The 11372-nt window shown below is 31.5% G+C and overlaps 1 protein-coding gene across 2 annotated transcripts in view; it reads right to left on the bottom strand.

The window, feature by feature from the left end:
• Window positions 1-8005: 8005 nt before the first annotated feature.
• The window catches only part of LOC111042148, a 56028-nt gene continuing 52661 nt past the window's right edge, over window positions 8006-11372 (bottom strand). Inside the window, exon 3 of one of the 2 annotated variants that reach the window (XM_022326672.1) lies at window positions 8006-9956. In XM_022326672.1, the coding sequence (XP_022182364.1) occupies window positions 8731-9956 (1226 nt within the window). In that variant the 3' untranslated portion in view covers window positions 8006-8730. The remainder of the gene's footprint in view (window positions 9957-11372) is intronic. The other variant, XM_022326671.1, reaches the window with a different exon arrangement.

The following is an 11372-nucleotide window of genomic DNA, read 5'->3' as shown; positions in this document are numbered from 1 at the left end:
TACAGGTACCTACCTATATTACCATGCGCAGAGCTGCAGGAGACGGAAAATTTGCAATTTTATAGCAGATAACTGAAATCGCGGAAACGGGTGAGGGAGCGTTAAAAAAACAAATCACCCTGTATATATAGGTGAGGTTTGACGATCGAACTCGTGTAGCCGTGGGTGTGTGCGCGTGCCGCCGTGACAACGTGAGGTGCAAAACATTGCAGTAGGTGACGGTGATTGCGCTGCTCGCGGTCGGCCGCCACCCCTAAGGTCTCGCATTTTTTTTTTTAAGCTCGAGTGTAATAATATTATTAATGTTGTCGTGTGAAATTTGCACACGCTTTCTACTTTCTAGCGCGTCTGCGGCGGTGGCGTCGACCAGACGGTTTTCGGTTTTCCGCCAATGTGCGTACGCTTACGACGCAAGCGCAGGGCTGCACTAACCTCTAAAGGTGTGTAAGGAGCATCTGCTCCTGCTGCAAGCGGCCACTTTTGAGGGGTGCCAAAATATAAGCTAGGTACCTATCGAAAAGAAAAAAACCAAATTTTACAAAAATATTATTTAATGGTTATAAATAATGGTTTTTCTTGTCTATTTGATTACGGAACGACTGCACGAAGTTTGAAAAAAAATTATAAACTTAAATTATGAAAACATTTTGTTTTTACTTTTAATTTATATTTTGAAAACGATTTTCATGAAGAATTAATATGTAATTTAATAAAGCATTGCATTAACCATTGTAATATCTTTAAATTAAAAAAAAATATATATCCTCCAATTATAAATAATTAGGTAATTTTTTCATTGTTTTTCGTGTAAACACTAAACTAATTTACAGAGCCAGTTCAATTTACAAATCTTACAATCCATCATACGTTGTACAGATGTCAGATATTATACCTATATTTTATAATATACGGCTTCATTACGCGTCATGATTAACTTATAAAACGTGTTGATTTGAGTCTTACTAGACGAAAAATAGTATCGTTTTTTTCAATTAAATTTTCTCACAGTCACCAAATGTGCTGGGCTGCTGAATATAGTTTGTTTTGTGATTTACTTGTAACCATTACTACCTAGTCTATAACAGTTAAATGGCATTCATGCACCTAATATCTATATTGTGCCTAATTTGGATTTGTTTATTTTTGTTTTTCACGTGTGCCATGTACAACTTTTAATTACACTGGTAGACGATTTATGTTTAATAATATTTATTAAATTTATTTATAAATCCTAGGTTATGCAGTAAGTTAAAAACAAATAACTAACAAGCAGGTATGTAAGTATTTAAAACTGCCGAAATTATTGTTGCAAAATTGTATCTTAAGTTAAGCACTTAAGCATGTACTTATTGTACTTAAATATAATTATACAATTTAATTGAAAAAAACGAATATTTTTAATGATTATTTATCCCATTGATTCGGAACACTTGAACACTTGTAAGTGTCTAAAAGTTTTAAATAAAATACAATGACAGTTCATCTATCAACTTCATAATATTTTGATATTGCCTAATCTGTTAAGATTAATGAACTTGAGACTCGAGTTCTAGAAATTTGAATTTGATATATTTGTATGAAAACATCATTGTTTTGATAGATACGTTATTGTTTAGACTAAAAACTTTGTAATTCTGTAAAATAAACAAAACAAAACACTCCCTAGTGAGCTTTCGAAAATATTTCAATCAATGCCTCTAGAGATTTAAATTGTATTGGCAGAGATTGGGTCACATTTTAGTTAATGAATACAATAATGTTCTTCTAAAATTTAATTTTTTATTGAAGAGCGAACTTCGCAGTTTTTGTTTTTTTGACGGAGAGTTAAGTATCCATAAACTCAGGTCACAATCAAAAAAAAATTCTAAAAAGTCTATGGCATTAAAATACAGAGTTTTAAAGTTAATTTTTGACCTGTGCAAATTAACTGTATTTATGAATTCATGTTGTTTGTACATATATAATAATAAGTTGTGGATAATTTTAATTGCATACCTCCGACTGCGATAAAGTATGATGTTTTGTATAGCTGTATAGTGGGTTATTCCTAAAATGTTGAAAACAATAAAACATAGAAATAAAATTATTACAATAATATGAATTAACATTTATTTTAAACCATGAACATAATGGTACAATATATTATAAAATTACGACTTGATATAATTTACTTAAAAAAAATTGATTAAAAAATATACAAGTACATGTTATAATATAATATATATTTTTCATTCATATATAAATTACAGCTAACATCGGAGCTTTTTTTGTTCAATACATTCAAAACATTTATGTTGTTACTATATAATAAATTGTATACATAATATTTATAACATATTAAACATACAACTACGAACACTCGTTGTTTACATATATTTATGTTATGCAAAATGAAGGTACCTATAGGTATCTAAAAATTACAATAAAAATATAAAACAATATATTATTTTTTTTATACATATTATACTTGATATGTAGGTACTTAAAACTCTTAATTATTTTACCGAATATTGGAGCTTATAATTTTAAATTAAGCCATGGGTATAATATACTTTATAAGGGAATAACTAGGATTTGATATAAATAGTCGATACATGTTTATTGTCTTTATTACGTATTAAAACCAATACAAACAATATTTTTGAAAAAAGTGAAATTAAAAAAAAAAATTCATGCTCAGTATGATATTATGATATAGACAAAATGTACTCCAGAATCATGGAAACTTAATATTAATTTAAGTATAACAATAATTATTAATAATCATTACTAGATTTCTTATTGAGCTTTGGTTTTTGAAATGTTTATCAATTTTTCATTTATTTTATGTATCGCCAAAATTATGTTTTTACTATTTGGAATATATACCTATAGGGTATCTATTAAATATTTTATCTAATTATGTAATACGTCATAGTGTAGACATTAAGGGGTATACCTCATTACTCAATAGTTGTTTTATAGTTATGTTCATTTATTGTAATATAATAATACAAATCAAACGAAAATAGTAAAATGTTTCATCAAGTTCCTAACAAATATTGTATAGTTATTACTTATGAGTATTACGAATATAATAGTATCATATTATGCATGTGTTAAAATATGAAATATTTTCAGTCCTAATTTTCATATCTTATTTATGCTATAATGAAACACAATTTTGACAGTTAATTCATGATTATAACTATCTAAATTGCACACGTTTTTTTGCTAAAAATGAGTACTACCTATTAAAATAAATATCATTTACATTTATTGTACATGATATAAGCATATCATTAATTTTTTCATTTTACTTTTGATCTAAATCAACATATTCTTGTTTAATACTTAAGTAATCTTACTTCAGTACTTACTTTACAAATTCTTAATACGATATATTATTTTATATGTTTATATCAGTGTTAATAAGTTTTAATATAGTATAGTACATAATATATTATAAGTAATAACTAATAAGTTTATAATTTCAACTATTCACTTAATTAATTATTATCAGATATTTTAAATAAAGTTGTTTGTAGTAAAGGTAAAATAAATATCAAGTACTTATGTTTGAAAAATATTGTTCTAAATATCTAACAAGAGTAAATCCCAAAAGATCAAAAGACATAATATATGAAGACAAACAGTTAAGTAGTAGAAACTTAAAATAACAACTATATTGGTATGAGTGTTTGTTATGACTATTAATAATAAATAATAGCTACATAAAAAAACATTTTTAATAGAATGAATATTCAAAAAATTAATGAAGTTAATATTGTGTTAGTCGATTGAAATTCTAAATTGTTATTTGATGCAACTTAAAGATAGGTAACTATTTTAAGATGTATAACGTAATTAAACCCAACAAAAGTGAAGAAGTTAAACGAAAAATAAAACATTATATTTATTGAACTTAAATGTTAAAAATTAATTTGTTTTAGATATCTTTAATGACTTTTATCTTCGCATAACGCGTAAATGCATTATGAGAAAAAAAAACACTTCACTGCAGGATTTGTTATTTATTAATTACCATTAAATGATAAATGGGACTGTGGGACTAGGTATATAAATTCACAGTTGAGTTCAAAACTGTTTAATTGGACTTTCGTGTGATTTTGAATGGTAATAATATTATAATTAATGTAGAGTCGCTGATGCCTCTTAATTTATTATCCGTTCTGTGTGTTAATAATTACAAGACATCATCATTAAAATATGCTATCGATCAAATTTGATTTTCATTGTTTGTACTTTGTAAGAATAGGTTACATACCAATTTATTATCATGTACACAAAACCTTTGTTACAGTGAAAAAACGAATTTCGGAAAATATCATAGGGCCAACTATTCGTATTGCCTTAGTAGGTTATGCTAAATATTATAATTTTACAATGTCATTAAATTATAATAATCTCGCAAATGTTGTAAATTGTATAAATTATATCCATAGTTGATATGATTAATAATGATAAAACATTTTAACTATATTTAATGTTTAAATGAGACCGCGTTTTTTAATTCGGTTATTTTAGGGTTATGATTAATAATTTCCAATAGATCGACATATTTATGAACATTTTACAATTTCATTAAATCATAAAGATAGGTATGATCATGGCTAAATAACTATTTAGCCATGGGTATGATATGTACGGCTATTGACTACAATAATATAAATGTATCAAACGTGAACATTTTAATTCTAATTATGTAAAAAGAAATTATACATCTATATTACAACATTAAACGAACACAATTTGTATTAAGGATTTTATTATTTATTTTAAAATATTAAATAGGGGGTATTTAAATATTTTTGGAAGATAATGTGGATCAATTCGACGAAAAAATCATTTATATTTCTAGATAACGTATCTAATTTTGTTTTATATAATCTAATGTTATGTTTAAATTTTAAAACTCAAATATTAAATATTTATATCAAAGAGTTCAAAGTTCAATTAATAACATTGATAAGTGATAACTTAAAGATATTATTTTTCATTTTATGAAAATCACAACTTAGTATGAGATAATAATATATCTTTAAGTAAACTGAATAATATTTTTGAACGATTTATAAATATTTAATCATATTATTATTTATGTATTAATAAGGTGTGACACTTTCCTATTAATCCTTAACAACCTATGTACTTATTTTATTAAAATGTATGGAGTACTTACTTACCACACGTTATTGATATTTCGCATTTCAAAAGGTAAAAAGACTCATTATAATTTATAATACGTAAGCATTAGTAATTTGTACCTAATATTATATTAGAATTAGATGATGTCTCAATTCAATGAAATAGGTTTATCGTACATAAGTGCCTTACTTCATGTCTTATATTCATATCTGAAAAAAACTGAGAGATAACAATATAATCTTGTCTGTGTAGAAAATGTAAGCACAAATGCACAATAATAATTATAATTTATAATGAAACGAGATGATTTTATTCATTAAAAATGGCAACACAGTTTCTCGTATGCTGTTTATCAGAATGTTTCAAAATACTCGAGACATTAGATTTCGAGTGCTATTTTTTTTTCTCTGGGAGCAATATTTGAATAGAAATGACACTAACCTGATTATCTGAACAAAATTAATGTTGTTTGAAACAGTATCACGTTCCCTTATGCGGGTGGCATGAAATCGGCGTTTCTCGGCCTCACGGGTTAATGACGTAACCAATTTAACCGTTACTATTTGATTGATGCCCAGAAAATGTATTTATTAACACTATCGCTGAGTCTGTTAGTTCCAATCCATTATGCATAACCATAATCTTATACGTGATCAATAACATAATTATACCATAATAATTCAACAGCTCGATGATAAATTTCTGAGGTACAATATAACTATTTCAAATAAACTGGTCCAAAACTGGCATTGCAGAATGGTATTGCAAGGAATCTATTTAATTTTAATTTTGTTACCAGAACCAAGGTTTGATTAAAATTTTTCCATTCGGTGGTATCAATTTAATAGTAAATTGAATTTTGTAATATCTTCTTTTTCCTTTAAAAACCCTAAAAATACTTTTATGTTATATCATATTGTCTTATAATTATTAGATGTCTGTAGTGAATTATTAAAATTTAAAACTAAGGCTTCAATTACATGTCTTACAGCATAAGTTTGTCCAATTGTATCTATTTTAAATTAATTAAGAAAACCAAAAACATCAGAAATTTTAAGTGGCAGTTATTTGTTGAACACTTAGTAATAAAATATTAATTCAGTGTATTGTATTGAAGTGAAAATTTTAGTTTCGATCTCCGATCTTTGAAAATGTAAAGGATTAACAATACTTACATAAAAAAAATTTTCTATTACCTAATATTTTTCATGCAGGTACATCAATGATTGCTATTATTAAAAATAATTAAGTACCTACCAATTGAGTGAGAATTTCTTTACATTTCCCATGGCATTGAGATATATAGTTCAGGATAATTCAGATTAAATCTTGTTATCCCCAATTCAAACACTTACAAAATGTTATGAAGGTTTCTATCTAGAATATACCAGTCTGTAGATATTAGTTGGAACATGTCAAGTAGGTTGGTTGGTACACTAAGATATTTTGATCATTATTATGTCTAAAACTCACATCACGTTCAAGAATAATATATCTGGAAACGTGCGTATAAATATCTAAATATTAATAATACAATAATACAATTTAACAAGAGATAATATATTGATTTTGAACTAAATGCTATAAAATTATATTTATGGAATTTCTAATAAGTGATATTTACATATCGATGTTCAAATAACATATTTATTATCAACGTGTTTATATTATATTATTTGAAATAAAACTAAAATTTTAATTTGTTTCAAAGAGTTTAAAAATTATTGGTATCTTTAAAAATACATTTGTACTTAGTCCTAATATTATTATACAAAACAACACACCCGTCTTCGCTGCAATTCACTCTAATGAAGCTACACTATACAATGTACCTAAACTACTGCTGTTGCTAAACTAATAAACCACAGCTATATAGTAATATGAACACCCCCCTAGACATTTTTTTATCTTGAACTACTCTGTAGGGCTAATGCATGACAAATATTGTTAAAATCAATATTGTCTGCGTACGCTATCATTACTGGCACAATATTATTATTATAATTACGCGTTCTACGATCCTAAATACGATTGACATTCTGCAGTAATATGATGTTTGCAGTTTAAAGTAAAACAATCAATTTTGTAATTTGTAATACATAGCTTATCAACTTTAATACTCTTCCCAGATTGATTTGTCCAACTATATTACTTTATAGGCACCGACTAATATACGCTAATTTTTCCTAAGTCCATTACGCTTGTAAAATACTGGAATATTATACATTTATACTGTCATAAACTCATAAAATTATTCTCGAGCACCTACCAAAGTTCAACTCGCAGTCAAGAATGAGATATAATTATTGGTCAGCTATTGAAGTATTAGGTACCTTGCCCGTAAAATATAATTCTAGGGGAATTCATTCAACGCAAGACACGCTTTTTAATTCAGAAAACATTTCTTTTAAATAATTTTAAGTCGTTATAAAACCACACAAAAATTGAAATATTTCACTATTTTTTACCGTTATCATTTTTGTAATTTTTACTATTTCAATGATAACATTACTTTTTTAATTTCATTATTCAAAACAAGAATTCGGAGTATTTTGATCTATAAAAATAAAATTTAATCGAAGTGGGTAACTATTTAAAGTTAGTGGACCGTAGAAGTGAACCAGATTTTTCGGGGTAACCCACATCACTCCGTCTATCAAATCATTAAATACTTATACCAGTTGGCAGTCGGCAATTACAACTAATAAACTATTAAATTTGAATTTTATAGATTGAAATACTTAAAAAAACATTCTGCTTTGAAATAAGGAATTAAAAATGAATATTATCATTTAAAAATTTAAAAAATGACAATGATAAAAAAATAGCAAAATAAAAGTTTATTCAAAAAAAATTTTTTTTTTTTGTTACTTGAAATTAAGTTTTTAAAATATTTTTCAAAAGGTTAATTGTTTTTTAAATAATGATTTTCTTACGTGAATTGGATCATTCGGTAGGTAAATATATCGATGTTTGGTGACTGAACATATGTATAATCGTTTTGAACGATGCAACGATAATGTTGAGGATGTAAAAAAATATAATATAATACATTAATACTACAACGGTAATAATTTATATCGGATGTCAGTTAGGTACCTAAATTCGTGTAAGCCTGCGATTTAAGTTACATAATATTATGCCATGCAGTATACAAAGTATATATTATTATTTCGCTGCTTAAGTAGGTATTTGCAGTTGACGTCTTATGTAGTGTATTATGTATGTTTGTTTAATAATATTATTATACGTGTGTGCTGCCGTCTCGACTACGGTTATGTACTAGTAAATAACCATGGTCCTGACCGGAATCACTAACGAATCGATTATGGTTAAGCCGGATTCATCGTTACATCGTGTGTCGTATCGAGAGAGGTCGTGGTAACTATGGTAACAACTGGTAACCAATATGGTTGGTTTATGAGTTGAGCTTCAATCAATTCTTGATATGGTCAGTCACAATTTGGTAATTACATGACGCCAAAAAGTAACGTCCAATCACAATGCGATTTGATCGACACGACACGACACACGATCTAGCTATGAATCCGGTTTTATACGCATAGTGAAGCATCTATAAATCTACGAACTACTGTAATTGGACTCTTCAAACGACTTATCGATGGACATAATGTCGGAACACGTCCTGGACAACGACATTTTGCTACCTTCGGTTGCGACAGTGGTCGGCTGGGACTGTTGTCGTACGGGTGTCGACCCAGGCGAACGGTCATCGGCAAACCGTTGCGGCGACGACGCGGCCGAACCGCTACCAGTGCCACGGTTTGCGGTCCTGGCCCACTCAGCGGCATCAACGACGTCGTTGGCCGACGAACGCCATCCGCCGCCACCGCCGCGGCCCCCGACACCGCCAGTGCCAGCGCACACCGGCGAACCGGATCTACGGCGGGCCGCCACCACGTCCGAGCAACTGGAGTTCTGTCGCCTGCGCTTCGACTTGATCGCGTGTGGCACGTCACAAGTGGCCGACCGCGTGCACCGCTTGGCCCGCTGCCGGTGATGGTCGGCCGCCATGGCCGAGGCCGCTGCATACGCGATTATCGTGTCGTCCAGCTCGACAGGTGTTTGCCTGCGCAGAACGTGCCGTCGGGCCGTGTCCGACCTGCGGCTTCTGTCCCGCACCCGCATCGTCACCGGACACTCGTTGGGCACGTGTAGGTCCAGTACCATCGAACCTCGAGATCCCCTGGATGACGTCCTCATCGGGTCGTTGACCGACTCCCTGCTGCCGTCGCCGCCTTGCTTGTTGCCGTTGCCGCAGTTGAAATTTCCAAAGTTGTTGCTGTTGCTGTAGGTCAACAGGCCCGAACTGCTGTGCCGGGATCGGGGTGGAGAGAACAGCGGGTTGTAGTCTTGCGTGTCCATCGACATGGCCTGTCGGCGCAAAGTGTGTGGACTGAGCAGTGCTCGGCCGCCGCCACCACCGCCCGACGACAGAACGTGCACCGCATGCTTGTGCCTGAGGGGCAGCCTACCGACGCCCGACTGTGTGGCGCCTCCGGGTCCGCGGTTCGCAGACGCCAACGCAGCCGCCGCCAAGTTGGGCGCCGACGGGCTCTTGTTCATCTTGTGCCGTCCACCGTCGCACGGGTTTTGGTAGCTGCTTCGGCCGCTGTCGCCCCTGGACAGGTAACCGGCGGACGGTGTCTGCCGACCATGGCCGCGATGACCAGACACCTGGCCGCCGCCGACGCCGCTGCCCATTATTTTTAATTGGTTGGACATAAATTTGGCAGCCCTATCGCGCGCCTCGAATGTCATCACGCACGCCGCCACAACGATGAACCCTGAAACGAACGAGAAACAAGATTTCTTCATCAATACACTAATGGTTATCAACCTTTTTTCATAATGATAATTAGATATCTCTAATCATACGCAGTAAGCTGACCTGAAGTGTTTAATCATAGTAATATATCAATATATGTAATGCCTGAAGTACATAGGTAATAACATATAATATTAAGATTTTGCGTCTTATTACAACTCAAGCACAAATCTGTTTATAACGGTACACAGACCACTTGTGTGGTGTTTAAAAAAAAGTCCAGAAAACATTGGAAAATGGTTCAAGTGTATGGTCTCATTTATTTAAGGGTGAAATCAATTTTCTTTGGTTTTTTATGGGCTGTCATATAGTATGCTGTCTACCAGCAAATGCGTTCTACCAACAGCTATCGGATGAAATCTACTTGCAGCCGGCCGGTTTTATAATATTGCTTAAAATTATCGTTAATAGATTTGGTTTGATCTCTATTATTTTGGTTAACACTTTATCAGTGTCGGCCTGGCATACCAATAAGGCTCGTGGATCAGTTTTTTTTAAGGAGCGTCATAATGAAATACGAAGGAAATTACCAAAAAAATTTACATGACATATTATTGAAACAATTTTTCTTTACCATGGACCTCGAGACGGCTCCTAGGTCCTGTAAAGAAAAATTGTACCTAAAAATAACGCACGGCTTAATATATCGATAAATTCTTTAAGCGGGGTCCCTACTCCCTGTATAGACATGCAGAAACACGCCAAGCAAATAAAAAAAATGATGAGACCAGAAAAAAAATGGTGGGGCCCCGGCCACGAAATAATTCTACCATTTACGTCCTTAAATAGGACGTACCTTCCTAGAGATTTTTTCAATGTTTGTACAGGCATTCGTCGTATATATTTACAAACTATTCACTTATGACTCAGGGGTCTTCAGCCTTTTCATGCAGCGGGCCACGTATTATTTTTTTAATAATCTTGCGGGCCGCGTTCGTATTGTAAAAACATGTATTGTATACAAAAATTCAGTTTCATTATTATAGTTTTTATGATTGCATTTTACATTGGAAATTACAAATTATTATTTTATTTTATATCGCATATTTCCGATAGCGATGGCTTAGCCGTTATAATTTTATCGAATTAAAAAATATACTTGCTACGTTTCAAATGTGATCGCGGGCCGCATATTATGACAGGGCGGGCAACGTGTTGAAGACCCTTGAGTCTTATGTAATGCTAGAGACCTAGAGTGTTACTGTTAAGTAATAATACCAAATCGTTAAAATATTTTTGTTGGTTTTTTTAAACAAAAACACACAGGGTGTTTTACTAAGTATATTAACCCCCCTTTTTTTATTTAAAAATACAGTTATTCAAAATCTGATTTTTTGAATTTTTAAATATAGGTACCTACTTATAGGTTATATTT

The sequence above is a fragment of the Myzus persicae genome, unplaced genomic scaffold (assembly GCF_001856785.1).
Source record: "Myzus persicae strain clone G006 unplaced genomic scaffold, MPER_G0061.0, whole genome shotgun sequence".
In the NCBI taxonomy this organism is placed as follows: domain Eukaryota; kingdom Metazoa; phylum Arthropoda; class Insecta; order Hemiptera; family Aphididae; genus Myzus; species Myzus persicae.
This window is presented reverse-complemented; position numbering and strand designations above follow the sequence as displayed.